General features: G+C 44.2%; 1 protein-coding gene and 1 long non-coding RNA gene across 4 annotated transcripts in view; one reads left to right on the top strand and one right to left on the bottom strand.

Moving 5' to 3' along the window:
- Positions 1–23737, bottom strand: part of LOC149471116 (uncharacterized) — a 103851-nt gene that overhangs the window by 5719 nt on the left and 74395 nt on the right. The window lies entirely within an intron of this gene.
- The window catches only part of LOC149471118 (apoptosis-inducing factor 3-like), a 202624-nt gene that overhangs the window by 152015 nt on the left and 26872 nt on the right, over positions 1–23737 (top strand). For 2 of the 3 annotated variants that reach the window (XM_089657809.1, XM_089657825.1), the window contains exons 16-18: positions 13627–13725; positions 18790–18865; positions 22203–22307. In XM_089657809.1, the coding sequence (XP_089513935.1) occupies positions 13627–13725; positions 18790–18865; positions 22203–22307 (280 nt within the window). The remainder of the gene's footprint in view (positions 1–13626; positions 13726–18789; positions 18866–22202; positions 22308–23737) is intronic. The other variant, XM_089657819.1, reaches the window with a different exon arrangement.

Raw genomic sequence — 23737 nt, 5'->3', positions numbered from 1 at the left:
TACAGTTTTAAAAATGTTCATTATGCTTTATTATGGTTCCATACGTTACTTTACAGCAGTTCTCGTAACACTCATAAGGTTCCAGGCCCTACTGCATAGCAATCCTAAAAATTCAGATAGTGCTCATTTCTGCAAAACAGTCCCAAAAATACTAGAAATACTCTTACTGCAATGTTCTAGTTTCAGTCCCCACTTCATAGCAGTCATTAGAAAATAGTACATGCTTAGCTGCACTTGTTAATAGAAAACGAAAAATTGAATGACAGATACTTACCGTAATTTTCCTTTCCTGACGGGCTCCATGTCAGCAAAGCTGGGAAAGGCCCCCCCCATGCTTCCGGCACCTAACTCATAAATTTGAGCCCACCTGCAGCCTCAGTGTCCTGGATTTAGTCCTACCAAGCTGGGTGGGAATTGTGCCGACATGGAGCCTGTCAGGAAAGGAAAATTACAGTAAGTATCTGTCGTTCAATTTTCTGTTTTCAACTCCATGTCATCACAACTGGGAACTAATTAGCCACACAGGGGAGGGATAATGCTACACACTCCTCAATTCTGGCTAAATATCAGAAGCCAGGATGCCTCTGCCAAATTCGAATTTTAAATTTATGTGTGCGTACTTACACATAAACCTAAATCAAGCCCCGTCTACAGAAACTTCAGAATGTGACAGACTTGTGGAGAGCCCAGCTTTAAACCTTGATCAGCAGCAATCCTGTAAATTTATGTCATATTCTACTATAGGCCTGGTTAGTACTGTGCTTTGCTTTCATAAGAGTATTCACAAACTTTACAGAGCCTCTGAGATCAATTGGTCTCTGCCTCTCAAGACCCAAGCCACGAGCTTGAGCCTGTCAGGTGTTGGATGAATGTGACTTTGGAGAATCCGATCTTACCAGCAGAGAGTGGATCCTTGGCACTCATTAGGAGGGGCAGAGAGTACCAAGGGCCATTCAACCAATCTGGGATCACCACCAGAGTGGATCCTTGGCACTCATTAAGAGGGGCAGAGGGTACCAAGGCCCCTTCAACCAATCTGGGATCACCATCAGAACTATCACCTTCCCCTGCCACGGCCTCAGCAGGAGGCTGAGAATTAGAGGGAGAGGCAGAAAGGCATAAGCTATCTTGGAGATCCACTCTGCAGTCAGCACCTTCACCCCCATTGCTTGTGGATGCTGGACCCTGGAATAGAAAGCAAATTTATGCTGACTGAGGATGTGAACAGGTCTACCTCTGGAAGGGATTACCAACCTCGTTCGTTCTCAAAAGACTTGCACCAGTCTGGGCTATTCATTGTCATCCAGGATTGTCCTGCACAAATTGTTTGCCTAAAGATTCCCCCGACCAGGCATATAGTCAGCAGATAGCTGCAGGATATTGACTTGGGCCAACTCTAGAATCAGAAAAACCTTCAGTAGGGAGACACTAAGTGCCCCCTTGTTTCTGTATGTAGGCCACACTCTTGCTGTCTAACTTTACCAGGGCAGGTCCACCTTGGATGAGGTCACTGAAGGCTAGGAGAGCCTGAAATTCAGTTCCTAACTCCTACTTTGCTGGTATCTTACTGCACCACCAGCCACTAGGTCGTCAGTGGAATGACATCGCAGAATATTCTGCTTTTGCAACTACAAGTTTTGGCTCACTTCCATACAGGGCATAATCCATATCTAATCCATATCTGCTACCAGTCCAGAGACCCAACCGGATAGGGGATGAGAGTTCAAATGAGTGTACCTGACCTGCTGGATCTGAGATGTGAAGGATGAAAGAACTCCCAAATATGACCTGAAATGCCTGCCTTGAGTGACTATGTGTCCGTCACCTATGTCCAAGGAGGGACCACCAAGGGCCCATAAGACATGTATGGTTGGCACAATTCCCAAAATACCAGAAATCATCCTGACATGAAGCTCTTTGCTGACTCCTTGGATTATGTACTGGCTTTTTCTTTGGCTCCCAGCCAGAAATACAGAAGCTATCCTCTCTGGAGTGAGCTTGGAAACAGACTCTTGAACTTCAGCCTCTTTTAACTCAACATCTTTATCTTGAGGCAGGAAATCAAACTGATCACTATTAATTCAATGTTCACCTTCCAAGACCAAGAACAATGTAGTTATTGAGTACATCCTTGAAGTCCACAGCATCTTCTAATGGTGAAGTCATGTATTTGGCCAATCCCATAACACCGACCAAAGGGGTGATTCAAAACCCTTGACATCCTGCTGTAATAACATGCTCCACTCTTGTAGAACAGGCACTTGATTCAGTCAAGGCACATCATAAAAGAACAGCTGGGTCAACACCGCCCTGAGTAACAGTCCGCAATAGGGAGTGTAGACATCCAAAAGGCTGACGCGTTTCGAGGACTTGCCTCTTCCTCAGAGCCAACTGACCAAATGTCTGCTCCCTCTTTTATATGCTCACTACTAGTTAGACCAAAGGTCACATGGGCCATCCTGGACACTCCCCTGTGCAGGTGGAGGAGTCACAGGGGCAATCGACCTAGTGTAAGTAAACACGAAAGGTCTATAAAAATATACACACACATATATATATATATACATACACATATATATATATATATATATACACACATATATATATATATATATATATATGCGCACAGATAAAACCATTGAAACTAGTGACAATCATAAAATCATATGAACCATAAGAAGTGTGCATAGTGAAAAATAATATGATGCACACTTCTTATGGTTCATATGATTTTATGATTGTCACTAGTTTCAATGGTTTTATCTGTGCGCATATATATAGCAGACATTTGGTCAGTTGGCTCTGAGGAATAGGCAAGTCCTCGAAACGCGTCAGCCTTTTGGATGTCTACACTCCCTATTGCGGACTGTTACTCAGCGCGGTGTTGACCCAGCTGTTCTTTTATGATGTGCCTTGACTATATTGTCGTTTGTGAGTACAACACCTACTTTATTTTTTATTAAACATTCTTTATGGTAATGCACTAGGCCTGTGCGCCCTCTCTTTGTTCTTTCCCCATTCAGTATATTTGGATTCCCCCGGTCCATTTGAGGGCAGCAAGGTGTGCATGTTCCAGGACATTCTTAATGTGGTTGTAGCCTGCATCGAGTCCATCCCCAAGCGCAGGAGCTTTTGTGTTTACTTGATTCAGTCACCATAAGGGTATTGTCAAGCCGTCCTCTGGAGGCACTTAAAATACTTTCACAGCTTTGCTTCTATTTAAAGGAATATCATCAACCTTACAAAAGGAGGAATTGACAACCTGGACAAAGGTTGTCATCTTCTTGTTCAGAAGGGACTGATGAGGATTGATTGGCTTGAGAAAGCTCTGAGACCAGTTATAATGACACTAGAAGGAAAACTGGACATTGGCAGAATAGATGGCCCTTGCAGAAGGTGAATTCAGCAATTCCTTTAGAGTGGCTTGACCACATGATTAATTGTGACAACTTGGTCACCCTCATCTTAATCACTGTCTACTTAAACAAAGCAGGAATCGTACAGTCATGTTTGTCCACATGTTCTTTGGACGAATCTGGCAAGGGTTGATTTGACTGAAAAGGTTCTGAAACTGCTGATTGGCAGAATATATGACCCCTTCACAAGGTGAGTGGAAGCAACTCCTTTAGAGTGCATTGACCACATGGTCAATGAATGTGATAAATTGTTAGGTGTCAACTTCTTTATCCCTGGTTGCTTGAACCAACAGGGCTCGCACAGTCATGCTCACCTGAATCTTCTTTTGGAAGATTCTGAGGAGGGTTGTTTACCTGGAAGGCTAGGAGACTGCTCATTAATAAAACCGATAACCTTTTCACAGTGTGAGTGAAAACATTCCTTTATAGTGTATTATCCTCATGTGACAACCTGTTAGGTGTCATCTTTATCCTTAGCTGCTCAAACAAATCAGTAGTCATGCAGTCATGTCCGTCCACATCGTCCTTTTTGGAAACCCTGAAGAGGGATGCTTCACTTGGAAAGACTAGGTAGCTTCTCATTGCCAAAGCAGATAACCCTTCAAAGGGTAAGTGGAAACCATTCCTTTAGTGTATTGACAATGTGTTTATTGAATGGGACATCCTGTTAGGTGTCATCATCTTTATCTCTGGCTGCTTAAATAGTCATGCTCATTCGCCTCTTCCTTTTCATAGAGTCTGAAGAGCCTGTCTTGCCTGGCATGGCTATGAGACTTCTAATCGCCAGAACATATAACCCTTTCAAAGGGTGAGTGGAGCTGTCAGGAAACAGTCCGAACACTATATGATAATTGAATTGACTATACAGTCAGGTCCATAAATATTGGGACATTGACACAATTCTAACATTTTTGGCTATATACACCACCACAATGGATTTGAAATGAAACGGACAAGATGTGCTTTAACTGCAGACTGTCAGCTTTAATTTGAGGGTATTTACATCCAAATCAGGTGAACGGTGTAGGAATTACAACAGTTTGCATATGTGCCTCCCACTTGTTAAGGGACCAAAAGTAATGGGACAGAATAATAATCATAAATCAAACTTTCACTTTTTAATACTTGGTTGCAAATCCTTTGCAGTCAATTACAGCCTGAACTCTGGAACGCATAGACATCACCAGACGCTGGGTTTCATCCCTGGTGATGCTCTGCCAGGCCTCTACTGCAACTGTCTTCAGTTCCTGCTTGTTCTTGGGGCATTTTCCCTTCAGTTTTGTCTACAGCAAGTGAAATGCATGCTCAATGGGATTCAGGTCAGGTGATGGAGTTGGCCATTGCATAACATTCCACTTCTTTCCCTTAAAAAACTCTTTGGTTGCTTTTGCAGTATGATTTGGTCATTGTCCATCTGCACTGTGAAGCGGCGTCCAAAAAGTTCTGAAGCATTTGGCTGAATATGAGCAGATAATATTGCCTGAAACACTTCAGAATTCATCCTGCTGCTTTTGTCAGCAGTCACATCATCAATAAATACAAGAGAACCAGTTCCATTGGCAGCCATACATGCCCACGCCATGACACTACCACCACCATGCTTCACTGATGAGGTAGTATGCTTAGGATCATGAGCAGTTCTGTCAGGGATCGCGGCGTCCTGTCGGCCGGCGCATGCGCGCTGGCAACGGCTCACGCCGGGATACAAGCACGAGGTCCCGGCGAGCCGCGGATGACAGGACGCCGCGCATGCACAGTGGGAGCCGGGGGCGCATCCTGGGCGGCCAATGACAGCCCGGGGGCGCGTCCTGGGCGGCCAATGACAGTGCAGGGCGCGATATTTAAAGATACCCTGCACTGTCACTGATTGCCGCAAGGTCTTCTGAGTTCCTGAATCCTGTACCTGTGTTTTTGATCCTGATTGACCCTGACTACTCTACTCTCTCCTGCATTTTGACCCGGATTGTCCTGACTACTCTACTCTCTCCTGCATTTTGACCCGGATTGTCCTGACTACTCTACTCTCTCCCATCCTGACCCCCGGCTTGTTAAACCTATCTACGGACTGACTTATCCTGCTGACCCTGCGAGTGACCTGACGATTCTCCGCCTGCCGATTCTGTACCACGCCTCTCCTACGGGACCACTGCTCGCAATCTATCCTGCTGGGCCCTGCCGTCCTCCTCACATCTGGCTCTTCCGGTACCAATACATCCCCAGAGGTTCCCCCTGCCACTGGTGGGCCTGCTCAGAGGTCGTGACCTGGTCCTGGTCTGTTTCAAGTCCATCCCCACCATCGGGGGCCCTGGTGAAAGCACAGACCGGGACTTAGACTCCACGCTTTGGGTAGGTCTGTCAAGTGGGCAGCCAGCAGCACCATCTGGCGGATCATAACAGTACCTTGCGGCCATGACAGAGCCAGGAAGAGGACCGGCGTCCCTAGAGGATATATGCCAGCATCTGGCGACTCTAACCCAGGCCGTCCAGAACTTTCACAGCCGCTGCACCCGTCTTGAAGACCGCTTAGAGACATTAGCCACCCAGACTCCCCCTGCTCCTAGTTCCGCCACTGCGGAGTCACCCGCTACCTCAGCATCCGGAGCAGTTGCTGCACCCCTAGCTCCTGAACCCCGCGTTCCCCTGCTGGAACGATTCCGTGGAGACCAAAGCCGCTTCCGGGCCTTCCGGAAAGCGTGCACTTTATTTTTTGACCTGCAGCCCCGCACATTCATCACCGAGACCGTCAAGGTGGGGTTTGTAATCTCCCTCCTTCAGGATGAGCCCCAGGATTGGGCTCATCGCCTGATGGAGAAGCGCGACCCCCATCTTGATTCCGTGACTGAGTTCTTTCAGGCCATGGCCGTCCTATATGACGACCCCCATCGGGCTGCCTCTGCAGAGGCTACGCTATACTCTCTGCGGCAAGGCCGCCGGGCAGCCGAAGAGTATGCGGCTGACTTTAGGCGTTGCATGGGAGATACCAGATGGAACGATACGGCACTATGTCACCAGTTCCGCATCGGGCTGTCTGAGTCGCTAAAGGACGAATTAGCACGAGTAGGTCTACCGGACTCTCTTGAGAAACTGATAGAGTTGGCCATCCAAATTGACCGCAGACTGAGAGAGCGTCGCCTGGAAAGGAGCAGCCAGGGTCAAAGGTTGGCATGGATTCCACCGAGGGAAGCAGTTCCAACCCCAGGGAACCATACCCGGAGCACGGAAGCAGGGGACACCTCGGAACCCATGCAACTGGGACTGGCCCGTTCCACTTTATCGGCCGAGGAACGTCAGAGGAGACGATCGCAGAACCTATGTCTGTACTGTGGGGAAGCTGGTCACCAGGTGCGCTCCTGTCCTGCAAAAATGAGTAAGTCCGCTTCCTGTTTTCCTTTACCTACTGAAAAGGGTGATCAACCTAGTTACCTGGCAATACCTGTGTCTTTACAGCTCCCCGGAAGAACCCTGTCGGTGACCGCAATCATTGATTCGGGAGCATGTAGTTGTTTCATCGACCTTACTTTTGCTCACCGGCAAAAGATTCCCCTCCAGACCAAAGAAAGGGGGTTTAACATCTTCCTGGCAGACGGGTCTAGCATAAGGTCGGGAGTGGTGGATCAGGAGACTCCCCCTATTTTTACCACGATGGCTGACCATCATCAGGAGTTCCTCCGTCTGGATGCCATCGCATCCCCCCTTTTCCCAATCATTCTGGGGCTTCCTTGGCTGCGGGCCCATAACCCCCAGGTTGATTGTGAGATGGGAACGGTTCAATTTTGGTCACCGTACTGCCGGGATCACTGCCACGTCCCAGGGCCCGTGTCTTCCCGGTTTCTCCTGTGCATGGATGGTGATACGGATCTTTCTCAGGTTGTCCCTCCGGCCTACCACGATTTCCTAGACGTGTTTAGTAAGAAGCGAGGAGCAGACATTCTTCCCCCGCATCGTTCATATGATTGCCCCATAGACCTCCTACCGGGATCTGAGATTTAGTTTGGTCGCATTTTTCCCTTATCTGAACTAGAATCAGGAGTTTTGAGGGAGTACATTGATGACAATCTACGGAAGGGATTTATTCGCCCGTCCACGTCCCCGGCCGGGGCTGGGTTGTTTTTTGTGGAAAAGAAGGATAAATCATTACGGCCCTGTATTGACTACCGTGACCTGAATAAGATCACAGTAAAAAATCGCTACCCGTTACCCCTAGTCCCCGAGCTCCTCCAGAGGTTAGGATCAGCAGCAATTTTTACTAAATTAGATCTGCGGGGGGCTTATAACCTTGTTCGCATCAGGGAGGGGGATGAGTGGAAAACAGCCTTTCGTATGAGATTCGGTCATTTCGAATATTTGGTGATGCCGTTCGGGCTCTGTAATGCACCGGCCACCTTCCAGCACTTTATCAATGACGTCTTTCGTGATTTCCTCGATGTCTTCGTGGTTGTTTACCTAGATGACATTCTGATATTTTCACCCTCACTGGAGGCTCATAGGTAGCATGTGGCAAGGGTCTTGGCACGTTTACGTCAACACGGGCTTTACGCCAAAGCAGAGAAATGCTGTTTTGAACAGTGTAAAATCACGTTCTTGGGACTGGTTCTCTCTCCCGTGGGGGTTGCGATGGATCCCCAGAAAGTCACGGCGATCTTAGATTGGCCAACACCCACTGATAAGAGGGGGGTACAGCGTTTCATTGGATTCGCAAACTTTTATAGAAAGTTTGTCAGGAACTTCTCAGGGCTGGTCTCCCCAATCACGCAACTGACTAAACAAGGGCTCCGTTTTAGTTGGACTCCCGAAGCTCAGACCGCGTTCGACATGCTCAAGAAGTTGTTTATTTCCGCTCCCATCCTCTGCCATCCAGATTCTTCCCTTCCATATGTTTTGGAGGTAGATGCCTCCGAAAACACGGTAGGAGCGATTCTTTCCCAAAGGAGTGGGACCAAGGAATTACTGCATCCTGTGGCGTTTTTCTCCAGGAAGTTGACTCCGGCGGAGCACAATTATGATATTGGAGATCGGGAACTCCTGGCCATCAAATCCGCTCTAGAAGAATGGAGGTATCTCCTGGAAGGAGCCACGCACCCCATCCTAATATTCACGGATCACAAGAACCTCGAGTATTTAAGGACGGCGAAACGACTGAGACCACGCCAGGCGAGATGGGCTCTCTTCTTCTCTCGGTTCAACTTTCATATAACGTACCGACCTGGGTCTAAGAATACGAAACCAGACGCTCTGTCCCGTATGTTTGAGGACCCCGACGATACGGTGTTACCTGACACAATTTTGCCATCCGGAAGCTTCCTCGCCCTGCAAACGGAACTTCACTCTAGACTGATTGACGCTTCCGTTGGACTGCCAGTCCCGCCTGGGTCGCCTCTCCAGAACCGTGAGGGTCTGCTTTGGAAGGAAAATCGGATCGTGGTGCCAGAAGAGGTTCAAACTTTGATCCTGGGGCACTGCCTCGACCATCCAATGGCGGGGCATTTTGGGGTGACGAAGACTCGGGAGCTACTGCAGCGCTGATTCTGGTGGCCAAACATGGTCAAAGACTGCGAGCGCTACGTCCAGTCCTGTCCCACCTGCCAAAGGAACAAACTCTCCCGAAGCAAGGCCTGGGGATTACTGCGTCCATTACCGGTTCCCAAACGGGCCTGGAAAATGATTGCCATGGATTTTGTAGTTGAACTCCCACCGTCTCAAGGCTACACAGCTATAATGGTGATCGTGGATCGCTTTTCAAAAATGGCCCATTTCGTGCCCCTGGAGAGGACCCCGTCGGTGCCGGAGACTGCCCGGATATTCATTAAGGAAGTAGTGAGGCTACATGGGATTCCCGAGGACATAGTGTTGGATCGGGGAGTCCAGTTCACATCGAGATTCTGGAAAGCCTTATGTGAAGCATTAGGAATCAAACTGTCACTGTCATCCGCTTACCATCCACAGACCAACGGGCAAACGGAAAGGACCAATCAAACGTTGGAACAGTACCTAAGATGCTACACCTCCTACCTTCAGGACGACTGGCTAACACTATTGCCTTCTGCAGAGTTCGCTTATAATAACTCGATCCACTCAGCTACGGGACAATCACCATTTTTTACCAATTTCGGATATCATCCTACATTTCTCCCCGACCTAATACCTGAAAATCCGGTACCCGCATCTCAAGATGTTTTGCATTTCTTTTCTGTCAATAACAAGACTATTCAGGAGGCCATCACTAAAGCCCAAGAAGACAGTAAGAAGGCGTTCGACAGAAAGAGAAGAGGAGAGCTGTTGCTCCAGCCAGGGGATCAGGTTTGGTTGGCTACGACCAACCTGAAAATGCTGTGTCCTTCGAGGAAGTTAGGACCGAAGTACCTTGGCCCGTTTCCAATTAAACGGGTAATCAACAAAGTGACCTACGAACTCGGGCTCCCGGAATCCTTCAAAATACACCCTGTGTTCCATGTCTCTCTCCTGAAACCGTCCAGACCTGATTCCTTCCCAGATCGCCAATCCAGACCTCCCGAGGCAGTCACCATAGGTGAACAAGAGGAATATGAGGTGGAATCTATTCTCAGTTGCCGAAAGAGGGGGGGCCAGACGCAGTTCCTAATAAAATGGAAGGGTTATGGCCCTGAGGAGAACTCTTGGGAACCCCTCCAGAATGTGCACGCCCCCAGGCTTATCCGGGAGTTTTTTCGTGGCCATCCGCGGTGGAGAGATCAGTGGGGCTCCCGGAGGGTGCCCGTAGGGGGGGGGCAATGTCAGGGATCGCGGCGTCCTGTCGGCTAGCGCATGCGCGCTGGCAACGGCTCACGCCGGGATACACGCACTAGGTCCCGGCGAGCCGTGGATGACAGGACGCCGCGCATGCGCAGTGGGAGCCGGGGGCGCGCCTCGGGCGGCCAATGACAGCCCAGGGGCGCGTCCTGGGCGGCCAATGACAGTGCAGGGCGCGATATTTAAAGATGCCCTGCACTGTCACTGATTGCCGCAAGGTCTTCTGAGTTCCTGAATCCTGTACCTGTGTTTTTGATCCTGATTGACCCTGACTACTCTACTCTCTCCTGCATTTTGACCCGGATTGTCCTGACTACTCTACTCTCTCCTGCATTTTGACCCGGATTGTCCTGACTACTCTACTCTCTCCCATCCTGACCCCCGGCTTGTTAAACCTATCTACGGACTGACTTCTCCTGCTGACCCTGCGAGTGACCTGACGATTCTCCGCCTGCCGATTCTGTACCACGCCTCTCCTACGGGACCACTGCTCGCAATCTATCCTGCTGGGCCCTGCCGTCCTCCTCACATCTGGCTCTTCCGGTACCAATATATCCCCAGAGGTTCCCCCTGCCACTGATGGGCCTGCTCAGAGGTCGTGACCTGGTCCTGGTCTGTTTCAAGTCCATCCCCACCATCGGGGGCCCTGGTGAAAGCACAGACCGGGACTTAGACTCCACGCTTTGGGTAGGTCTGTCAAGTGGGCAGCCAGCAGCACCATCTGGCGGATCATAACAAGTTCCTTTCCTTCTCCATACTCTTTTCTTCCCATCACTCTGGTACAAGTTGATCTTGGTCTCATCTGTCCATAGGATGTTGTTCCAGAACTGTGAAGGCTTTTTTAGATGTTGTTGGCAAACTCTAATCTGGCCTTCCTGTTTTTGAGGCTCACCAATGGTTTACATCTTGTGGTGAACCCTCTGTATTCACTCTGGTGAAGTCTTCTCTTGATTGTTGACTTTGACACACATACACCTACCTCCTGGAGAGTGTTCTTGATCTGGCCAACTGTTGTGAAGGGTGTTTTCTTCACCAGGGAAAGAATTCTTCGGTCATCCACCACAGTTGTTTTCCGTGGTCTTCCGGGTCTTTTGGTGTTGCTGAGCTCACCGGTGCATTCCTTCTTTTTAAGAATGTTCCAAACAGTTGTTTTGGCCACGCCTAATGTTTTTGCTATCTCTCTGATGGGTTTGTTTTGCTTTTTCAGCCTAATGATGGCTTGCTTCACAGATAGTGACAGCTCTTTGGATCTCATCTTGAGAGTTGACAGCAACAGATTCCAAATGCAAATAGCACACTTGAAATGAACTCTGGACCTTTTATCTGCTCATTGTAATTTGGATAATGAGAGAATAACACACACCTGGCCATGGAACAGCTGAGAAGCCAATTGTCCCATTACTTTTGGTCCCTTAACAAGTGGGAGGCACATATGCAAACTGTTGTAATTCCTACACCGTTCATCTGATTTGGATGTAAATACCATCAAATTAAAGCTGACAGTCTGCAGTTAAAGCACATCTTGTCCGTTTCATTTCAAATCCATTGTGGTGGTGTATAGAGCCAAAAATGTTAGAATTGTGTTGATGTCCCAATATTTATGGACCTGACTGTAAATAGTTATGGTGTTATATGCAGAATGTCTACCCTCCCACTGACAAGTACTGATCATAAACACACTTGTAGAAGATTGTAGCGTTCCCCCTGCAAAGCTATACCCAACAGTAGTGAGCACATTAAGACTGCATTCACACCTGAGCGTTGCATTTTTTTCTGGTGTTTTGTAGTGCGTTTTTGCACATGTTCATACGTTTTTAACGCATTTTTGAGCTTTGCAAAAGCTGTTATTAAGCAGCTGGCACGATGTTTTATTTAGTGTTTTTTTTTTTTTAAATAAAGGACTTGTCAAAACTGTGTTTTATGTTTTAATTTACCCCATACTCATTCACATGGGGGCCAGGACCTGGGGGCCCCCTTGTTAAGGGAGGCTTCAGCAGAGCCATACAAAGCAGTGTGCTGGAGCTGACAGGGGAGAGAACTGTATTGTTTACTTTGTATTGTTTACATACAGTTCTCTCCCCCATCGGTAATACTCAGTGATCACCGGGTGCCGGTGATTAATCACCGGCCGGGACCTGGTGATTGACAGCCAAGGCGCGCACCCTCTACCAGAAAATCCGAAATCACATGTGTGTGTATATGTGTGTGTATATATGTGTGTGTATGTGTGTGTGTGTGTATATATATATATATATATATATATATATACACACACACACACATACATGATTTTGCGCACCCCTGCCGCCCTGTAGCAATATTTCTGCTATAGGGTGGCGGGAAAGCGATTAAGGAGGGGGGACACTCGCTCGTCCTCTCCTTTCCTGGCCTGCTGGGCTGTATGGTTGGATAAGCCATTTTTTTGGTGTGGGGTCTCATTAAAATCCATACCAAACCCAAAGAGCTTGGTATGGATTGTGAGGAACCCCCACCTTGTTTTTGTTTTTTTTGGTCAATGCCGGCTCTTTTGATTACTTTCTGCTGTCAGCGGGGAATCCTTGCTGACAGCGGGAATGACTCATCATTGTTAGGAGTCGGCACCCACCGGCTTCCTAACAACCAGCAGCACAAAATGCTCAAAAAAACTTGCAAAAATGCTCAAAAACCCTCATAAAACACTCTAATCACATGTGTCAATGCATTTCTATAGAGCAAAAAAAACTTCAAAAAGACACCAATCTGCCTGTATCGAGCTACAAAACCTTTTTTGAGCATCAGGTGTTTGGCTTCAGACAACTTGGAGTAGAGATGTGAACCATCTCCATAGAGAATAATTTAATTTTTTTTTCTCCCCAAGTGTTTTGGAGTGTTGAGCTTTGAGCTACAAAATGCTCAAGTGTCAATGGGGCCTTGAGATACCGTACATGTACACAATCTTAGAGTGTGCAATCAACTTTTTTTTTTTTTATTAAATGGGAAGGAAACTAACACTAGATGAGCATGTCATCTTTGCCCTTTAATCCTAACCAGTATTATTACTACAGTTTTATTCCTTTGCATTTTCTTTTTGCAAATAAGATTGCAGTAGTTTACAATCATTTCTAGATCGATTTTTTTTTTCTTTTTGTTATAGAAATCTAAAATTACCAGGCAGGTCAAAACTTAATCAAAATAAAAGACAAGTGTTGCTAAAAAAAAAAACTAAATAAAAAGTTGATGAGTAGGTATTTATGTAGGTAAAACTTTGGCCACAGTGATTGCATCCCAATGTTTTGTTTTAGGACTGTTACATACTTTACATTTAGCAAGCAATAGCTAACAAGTAAGGTTTTAAAAAGGTTTCTCATGCATTATGTATGAGATGTAGTTAATTTGAATAGTTCATATATTATTGGAGCTAGTTTCAGTGCATAAAATATACAGGAGCTGTGCCTTTTGCTTGCAGGCCGGATTGCTGCTCTCAATATGCTGAACAAGCACATACCTGTGGACTCTGTGCCATTCTTCTGGACGTCTCTGCTGGGGAAGAGCATTCGTTATGCAGGTTTGTGTACCACATATCAATTTACTCATATTTACAACTATCTTTTTAAAAGAAATTTACATTTTATTGAGAACTCCACCCAGAAGTATTTAGTTTTGTTTTAGGCAAGATAAAAATTTAAATTTTTATGTAAGGTAGGGCAAAAAAAGTAATTAGTTTGCAGTAGAAGTCTAAAGCAGAAGTAGAAATCTAAAGTCTCTCTTGCTGTTTGGTGCAAGCTTTGTTCAGCTCCACAAAGTTTTGGGCCTGCAGCAGAAAATGAAGCAGTTCTCACACAGCAAATATTGCCAGGCAACAAGGCACTGGGTTGAAAGTCTGAACTTTCTCTTCATCCAACAGAATTCTGTACCCCTCACTAGGAGATCATTAAGAAGAAACCCAGTCAAGATACAACTACAAAAGCTACCATTGCTGACTTGGTGTGCTTTGTTTATTTCTTCCAGACTTGTGTAGTAATCCAGCATAAAACCTTGTCTCTGTGCAGCAGCATCCTTTAAGACCAGTCATTGTGCTCTCTCTGCTTGTGCAGGGTGACAGGTCTTGTATCCTCCCCCTTGTAGTTATCTGCAGGCCAGTGTGTAGTGGGTGGAGCTGCTGGGTCCCACAGCTCTGCTCATGTAATGATGATGTCACTGCTGTTTTTTACACAAGTTTATTTCCCTGGAGTTCAGCTTTCAAAAAAATGCATGATCCAAAGCCGTCATCCTTATCCTTTTTTAGCTACTTAGGGTTAGTTTTGCATGCATATCAATGTGCATGGCATTAAAGCAGCTCATACATTTGAATTTGCTGGAAAGCACCAAAACCATAAAAAGCACCGTTATTTATGACGCCGTGCACTAGAATGCACGGTGGTGCCATACAATGCTTTGTGGTGCTCTGCAATGCATGTGCATTAGAGGTCCGCTGGGTTAGTTTGTCTTTGAAAATTAAATGAATGCCACCAAAATGTGTTAAAACACGTGTTGTGGCAACATCTCACAATGCGTGAATGAGCAATTGGCGAGTCATTGACCTTCAGGAAGCATGTACAGATTGTGAAGATTCACTAGAATTCTAGAGCTTTTAAGGACACAGCCACTTGCCAAAAATCCTCTTTTTGGGCTATTATTGCCAACTTTTATTCAAAGAAAGTTTAAAACCAACCCATGCATGGGGTTTTCAGCATTTCATTGCCATAACATGAATACCTTCAGCTTCCTTGCTTCCATTTTGCAGCACCACTGATCTCGTCTCACACTCCAGGCCCCTTGTCTGTTCCTTCAGACAATCCCACCAAAACATTGTGCTCACATGCACACTCCGTATACCTTGAAACTCTGTTGCACTGCTCCATACTCTGACTTCCGGGTAGGGGCCTGCCATCTCCTGGGTGGAACCCTGAACTCTACTAACATCATGTATCGAAAAGACTGTACACACCTTTACAATCAGCAGGTGCAGTTCATCATCAAAATGTGGACCCAGGGGTGGAAGCTTCATGCCACCCAATACTCTAGAAAGCTTCCATGCTCCAGAATACATTCCAGGATTTACCAATCCTTGAGAAAACTGAGGCCAGTTTTCTCCTAATGCAACACACATCCCAGGGCCCCTCTGCTTGTATGGGCGAGGACCCTGGGTGACTCCAAATCCTCTCTAATGCCATGTTTGACCTAAATTGTTCAAGAGCCCTTCACAAATCAAAATATAATTTTGGTTGGAGTTTATTAAGGCCCAACTCCAGAATGGAGATGAAAAAAACACTCAAAGATTTGGATAAGGAAGGGTTGGAACCTCTGGAGGGTTTTTTTAACCTGCAGTTGGCACTAGAACTCCAGGACAGGCTAAGGATGTGCCTGTTCTCTAAAGAAAACAAGTGTAAAATGTTACACATTTTTGGTTTTGATGTAGCTGGAATGTATTTAAACTTCAGTTGGGCTCTAAAGTTGTAATATAGTATTTTTTGGGATACAGCTCCATATACATTTGTATGTAAAAATACATCTCTTTCTGCAACGTATACTTATAATGGGATGCGGCTCACACTATATCCTGATATTAGATTTAAAGTGGGTATAGAAAAGAATCACCCTCCTTTAAAATAATCACATTTTGTTGCTTTGCAGCCTGAAATGAAGACACCGTTTTTTGTTTTTTTCTAGCTGTTTTTACTCCGTGCAACTTATAACATCCAAGTGAAAGCTATAACACCAACATGTCAGAAAAATATAAAAAATTCAAAAACCGAATCACTGAGTTGTAAAAAGGATCACCACCTCCTAAAAATGACTTGTAAACTCAATCAGGTGTAGCTAACCACCTTCTCAATGCCACTTTCAACTGTGATCGGCTGTGGTCATTTTGATTAGCTCAGCATGAGGTTTCCTGGATTATTTCAGTCCCTGATAGTGCAACTGAAGCAAACAATCAATTATGAGTGGCAAGGAACTGTCAAAAGATCTCCAGGATAAAGTTGTGGACACACACAAGTCAGGTGATAGATACAAAAATAATGTCAAAGGCTTTATCAATGCCTAGAAGCACAGTGAAGTCTGTTATTAAGAAGTAGAAGGTATTTGGTGCAACACAGACCTTCCCTAGATCAGGAAATTGCTCCAAACTGGGTGAAAAAGCCAGGAGGAAACTGTTCAGAGAGGCTACCAAGAGGCCTACAGCAACTCTGAAGCAGTTGCAGGAATATACAGTATGACAAAGAGTGGTCATTGTGTGCATGGTGACAATATCACAAATTCCCCACAAATGTGGCTGGTATGGGAGAGTTGCAAAAAAAGCCACTCCTCAAGAAAGGCCCTATGCAGTTATGGCTGAGCTTTGCCAAAATGCACCTTGAAAATTCTGAGGCCACATGGAAATAGTTCAATTTTAGTCTTTTCTGGCCATAACACCTATTTGGCCTCAACACTAAACAATATGTCTGGCGGAAATCCAATACAGTTCACCATCCAAATAACACCATTCCTACAGTAAAGCGTGGTGGTGGTAATATCCTGTTATGGGGGTGTTTTTCTGCAGCAGGGACTGGAGCATTTGTCAGGATAGAAGAAAAAATTAAAGTTCTTGAGGAAAATTTGCTGCCCTCTGCCAGAAAGTTGTCAGTGGGAAGAAGGTTTACCTTCTAACATGAGTGACCCAAAGCACACAACAAAAATGACCACACAGTGGTTGAAGGAGAAATAGGTGAATGTCCTTGCGTGGCCTACTCAGAGCCCTGACTTAAACCCCATTGAAAATCTGTGGAATTACTTATAGACTGCAGTCTATAAACGGTTACTATCATATTTAACTGAACTTGAGCAGTTCTGCAAAGAAGAGAGGGCAAATATTGCAAAGTGTAGATGTGCAAAGTTAGTAAGGACATATCTCAACAGACTACAGGCTGGAATTAAATCAAAAGGTGGTTTAACAAAATACTGTCACAAGGGGGTGATCCTTTTTCCAACTCAGTGATTCTGTTTGGTTGGTTGTTTTTTTTGTTTTTTTTTTTCTGACATGTTGATGTTATATCTTTCACTTGGATGTTATAAGTTGCACTGAGTAAATACAGCTAGATAATACAAAAACTGTGTCTGCCTTCATTTCAGACTGCAAAGCAACACAATGTTATTATTTTAAAGGGGGTAATTATTTTCTATACCCACTTTATCTATTATTCACAAATTGTGCTGTGCTACTTCTTTAAAAAAACATTATACCTGTCACTATATAAATCCAGAAATCCTGTAGTACAATTAACAGTCCATGTAAACAATCAAAAGGATAGTGTAATCCAAATGTCCCAATACATCATAGTGTGATCCAAACATCCCAAAGAATGCTTCAACTGCAAAGCCACTCCGTGACACCACTGTCACCACTAACTGCACCTGCACAGTGCAATTTATGATTAATTGTTCAGCTGGCAGGTTGAAAAAAAGAAACTTATTCACCCATCTACACAAGCGAAGTGGATGGAGAATTCCTCCCCGATGTGCTATTGTATTCGGACAGCAGGGACTCCTCTGCTGTCAGAATACACTGATCAAATGAATGTTTTCCAGTAGTCCCATTCTAAAGAAATTGATATACAGAGAGGGCCACACACAGATCAAAATTCGTCTGGTCCCTGCTGAACTGGTCGAATTTCAATCCATGTATACCCAGCTTTAAATGCAATGTGTATCCCATTACTTGCAGGCAGCTACTTCTGAGAAAATCTTCCCTGCTATGCCTCCTCAAAGCCACTAGACAATTGTTCTGAGCATCTGTATTCAAGAGCTATGAAGGTTTATGGCAGCTGCTGCTACTGAGAACTTGAGTCTCTCGTCCCCCTCTTACTGCTCTCTGCACCATTTACAGAACTCGTACTATTAGTGTCCCAAAATGCATTAAGGACTGTAAATGAAGGAGGAGCAATTGAATGACAGGATCCACCCTGCCTATTCACAGAAGGCGATACATGGTGGGAGAAGAGTAATACCAATTCTCTAAATGACAGAAAGGGCAGAAGGGGGTGGGCCAGTGGTGCAACTTTTTTCAGTAGCAACAGCTACCGTTCACTTTCATAGTGTTGGAAAACAGCCGCTCATGACAGTATGTAGCGGCTCTAAGGAGGCACAGCATTACACATAACCAATGTGATTTGTGCTGTATCCCCCAAAAAACTTCAGCTTTAAATAACACTAAACAGAACCATGCTTTAAGTTTATTCAGTCTAGCAGTAATATCAAAATACATGTCTATCTAGCTTTCTACATACTGCTAGAATTGCTTTTATACATTGCAGTAGCATATATCATTTTGTCATTATATTCCTTTTGTAATGAATAGATATTTCTTAGATTTCTGCAGGATGAAAGGATTTAATGGGATAAAAGGATTTTAAAATGGGATTGCACTATATCTTTAGCATATGCATTATATTAAACATTTCATGACAGGATTAGGAAGGATGCTTTTGTGGTCCTTGATAATGCATACTGTGAACTAAATGTTGCCTCTTTTGTACACATGACCAAGGGCAAGAACTACGCTGCTTGGCATTGCTAGTTTCAGTACAGATTCATCCTACTCTTTTCTCAACAGGATTCGGTGAGGGTTATACAGAAATCATAATAAAAGGAGCCTTGGAAGAGATGAAGTTCCTGTCTTTTTATCTAAAGTAAGATGCATATTTCCAAACTATATTATATTATATATATATATAAAAACATTTCCTAAATGGGTTAGCCACTTTCTCATAGATTTTCTCAAATCCTTACTTAAACCTCTTTGAAATCTAAAATATGAATGTTATTACAGCATCTTTGTTCAGGCAGTATTTGGGGTTTTGCATAAACGGGTCGGTTCACACCTGAATTGCACAGGAACACAGACCTATGTGTGGTGTGATTTTAATTTGAATGGGCTGAAAGCTCACTGGATCGCATCAAAAATAGTGCATGCACTACTTTTCAAAAATTCTGTGCACTTGATCACAATGTACTGCAGTACTATGTGATCCGGTGCAGGCAAATGCACCTTGATTTTCACCTGGTGCCCCTGCAACTAACACACCTCCTGTTTTCTGTGTGCATACACTTAATTGTTCATGGTATCCATAGAGAGGGCTATGATCATCATCCAAGCTGGAATTCAAACATGTCTGCCTTTTGTTATCTACATTACATGGTGGATTGATGGGACTAGTAGCTTACACAATAAAGATGAGGTTCCTTGTTTTAGGCTCTCAGGAAGTGACAAGGACGCTGCAATACTGGCAAGATTGTCTGTACTTGCTGAAAATGTGCTTAGCCTGATAAATGAAATTAAATGCAGTTACAACATTTAAGGAAGGGCTTAAAATTTCAAGTATAGACCTACTAGCCAGGCAAAAACCTTACTCTCCACCAGTTGCCCCACCAAACCTTGGCCAGGTCCGCCTCCAACCCCACCCCAGGCAAATTAAAGGCAGTTCAAAATAAAGGCTAGCCTGATTGAAGGCTCCTCTGGTGGCTCGGTGTGTCTGCTGGCTGGGCTGCCTTTCAGGAGCTTGTCTCTGCAGGGCAGAGCATGGCTGCTTGCTTGGTGGGTCTGTCCACACATTACAATTGTGAGGGACCAATGGCGACTCTAGGAAAAAACAGGATGCAGATAAGATACCACAGTCAAAACTGGGAGGGCACTGATAATTTTCACCACTACCATATGAGGATGTGTTCTTTTTTTGGCAATAAGTAGTTAGTACTTCTTCAACACAGGGGTTCCTATGCATAGTCAGCTACCAATTTTATTGAAAATATATATTTTTTATTTTAAATGAAATTTGTAGCTGATTGTGCATAGGTGTGCTGTACTTTTTGTTTTTTTTTCGTTTTTTACTTTTCGAAATATTTAGGCCCCAGAGAGCAGCACTAAAATGGCATTGGTGGTTTTTTTTTTATTGTTGTTGGTGTTTTTTTTTTACTCTTTTTGAAATAATTTTGCCCCCAGAGCGCAGCACAGAAAATGTCGTTTACCTTAAGCCGGCGGGTGTAGAGATGTGCAACAGTGGCGGGTCTCTCCTTCACGTGTCCCCCACGGCGGTGGAGAGCGGGCCTCTCCTCGTGTCCCCCACGGCGGTGCAGAGCGGGCCTCTCCTCGTGTCTCCCTCAGCGGAAGAGAGCGGACCTCTGCTGCACCTGTCCCCTCAGCGGTGCTACCAGTGTAATGGCGGTGCCGAAGAAGAAGCCGGCTTCAAAATGAGGCTTGGAGCGCAAGTGGAATGCAAATGGATCCCTGGCGATCGCATTGCAAGCCACCCGCTCCATCAATAAATGTGCAGGGCATTACTGTGCTCCCCAAATAGGAATTTCCCTTCGCATTTGGAGAGCGAAATTTTCAAGCCCTGATTTAAGGACTAGTATGTCGCAATATATTACAGTTTTGGGTTTAGAAAGAGTTTAACCACTTGCCCTCTGGAAGGTTTTACCCCCTTCAAGACAAGGGCATTTTTTCAGCACTGTGGTACTTTAACTGGAAATTGCGTGGTCAGGCAACACTGTACCCAAATCAAATTGATATAATTCTTTTTCACACAAATGGCACTTTCTTTTGGTGATATTTAAACCCCACAGGTTTTTTATTTTTTGCTATGTAAAACAAAAAATACAGAAAATTTTGAAAAAAAAAACATTTTTCTTAGTTATACAATTTAGCAAAAAAAAAAAAAATCTTTCTTCATAAATTTAGAACAAAATGTAGTCTGGTTAAAATAACCCAAGTATGTGTATATTTGTCTGTGTGAAAGTTAGTCTACAGTCTATGGTATGTATATTTGAAAATCGGTCAGTTCTGATGTACTAAGGACTGATCTGATCTAAGGCCCTAAAATGCCAGAACAGTACAAATACCCCCAAATGACCCCTTTTTTTGCAAAGTGGACAGTCTGGGGTATTTAATAAACGTTATGGTGAGTTTTGAAGTTGTCATTTTTTGTAACTTTTTTTGGAAGATGGAGAAATTAAATACAATTTTTGGGGATTTTTTTTTTATATACCGTCACCAGTGCAGTACAGTGTTCTCATATGACCAGCGGTGGTGGTGATCAGGGATACTGACTGATGACAGAAAAAAAAAATTTTTTTTTTCAACTTTTCAAACTTTTTTTTTTTTCTTTTAACATACTTTCACCAGAGTAAAGTGACACTATACTACTCCTGGGGAAGAGGTGGGGTTAATTAAGGATTTTTTTTTTACATTGTTATTGTTTATACAGTGATGATCACTGTATAAGCAATAGTTTTAACTGTCATGAATGGGTTAACATTCATGAACAGCTTGCTTATGGTTGTGATCTGTGATTGGCTACAGTCAGGTACCATGTGATTGCTGTGGGCCAATCACAGATCACAACCGTAAGAAAGCTGTTCATGAATGGAAATCTATTCATGAGAGTTTGTTTACATTGTTATCATGTGAACGCTATGACCATTCATAGCGATCATGATACCCGGTACCCTGTTACCAGCAATTGTAATACAGCGGTCACAGGAGTGACCCTAACCAGGTACAGGGTGGAAAAGCAGAAAAGGGTAAAAAGGCCAGAAAAAAGAACAATATTGCATCTGCTATATCTAAGAATGGGTAAGCTGCACTATATTAAATTTTAATTTTTAGGTTTATGTGCACACATGTTCATTTGTATGTACTGTATGTGCCCCTTACTGTGTACATTTGTCCAGCATGTTGGTAGGAAGGCTGTTTAAGCAGAACGATGTGGCTTCTTTACTCAGTTGCAGCATAAACTCCACACTGATGATTAAAAGCTCATGCACTTGTTATCAATCAGTATTGGAGGGTAATATAGTCAGGGTTTGAAATAACAATTAACAGATCAGGTCCTAATGTGTAGTTCATATCCTATCATAACTCTGTGGACTTTTATTGTGCACTTACTGTCTGGAACTAGTACTTTGTATTAGTACAAAAGATTGCATATGCTTTATTGCCCATTAATGTTTTTTTCTTACCTAATCTAGGGATGATATTGTAGTTGCAGTATCAAGCATGAACTTTGACCCCACTGTATCACAAGTAGCTGAGGCAATCCTATCTGGCAGAAAGATCACCAAGAATGAAGTTATGTAAGTAACACACCATACACACACCATTAAAGGTTATGTCTACCCAAAAGTGATATTTTAGGCTGACCATACACATTCTTTTTTTTTTTTTCTTGTTCAGCCTATAAAAAACCTTACATATTCCCCCATCCACATTAAACTGCGCAGATGGACACATATCTGCTGTAGATATTGTACTTTGACAACCGGTGCCACTGCATGCCAAAACACCGGAACAGTGCCAGCAACTAGTTGGGTGCAGCCTCTTTCGCTGCCAGTTTTTTCCACCCAACTCCTTTGATTTTTTTGTTGAAGGATGTCAGACTGGATGATGCCAACATGGCAACCCACAGAGTGCATTTTGCTCCATGTAGGCCCAGCTATAGTCAGAGGTGGAACCTGGGTCTGTTACCCCCTTGCATCTTATGAGTTCCTGCCACAAGTCCCAATCTGTTATTGTAAGTATGGAAGATTTGGTTGTTCCTGTGCAATTTTGCATATTCGAGCATCTTTGCATTCCCCATAATCTAAAGTAAATAAAATTCAACAGGCAGAGTAGAAATCCATTATAATGGCATGCTAGTGTACAGGCTGAGGAATCTGGGTCAAGAGATTTCACTATTAGTCCTGGGGAGATAATAAAAATGATCAAGTGGTTAAACTTTGCAGCAGTTACCAAATTCTGAAATATCTGGGTTTGAAGGACCCTTTAATATTGTGAACATACATGGAACTATAAAATGTTCACAGTAAAAAACATATCAGACTGCATCAAGTAGCACTGCAGCTGCACTACAAAATCACACTGCACTAGTGTGAACCTAGCCTGAGTCTAGGTTCACACCTATGTGTTTTATGCTGTGTTTTGCGTTTTGGTTCTATAGACTTCAATGGAGACACTGCAGAAAAGCATGAAATGCATTTTTGATGCGCTTTTGACGGGTTTTGCGTTTTATTCTGCCCAGCAACAAGATGAAAAAAAACCTGCAAAACGCATAAAAAACCCGTCAAAAATGCATGTGCAAAAGCACAGAACGCACCGCAAAGAGCACTGCAGAAACAAATCAAATGCAAACTGCATAGGTGTGAACCTAGCCTGACACTGTATTTCTGTCTATGCTTTGTGGTAGTCTGTGACCTGTCACAGGATCATTTAAGACCATATGGGGATGTGAGTGGAAAGTTTTGTGCTTCATGTACATAGGCAAGAAATTCACTCTACTGGGCACCTGGTATATCCATACTGCTTGAAGATTCACTTGCCAGTTAGAGGAACCTCTGGTCACATATGTAAAGCACATGTGACTTTGGCAGCCACAAAAATGAAACGGATCGTAATTTGTGCCCAATGAATTATATCCCAGATGAGTGATACACGTGTAGAACAACTTCAAATTATTGTGAGGCAAACCTAAACATCACAGGTCTTAAATCACAGGGTAGGGTAGATT

Source organism: Staurois parvus, unplaced genomic scaffold, assembly GCF_062004578.1.
Source record: "Staurois parvus isolate SC_StPar_1 unplaced genomic scaffold, SC_StPar_1.0 ptg000029l, whole genome shotgun sequence".
NCBI classification, from domain to species: domain Eukaryota; kingdom Metazoa; phylum Chordata; class Amphibia; order Anura; family Ranidae; genus Staurois; species Staurois parvus.
This window is presented reverse-complemented; position numbering and strand designations above follow the sequence as displayed.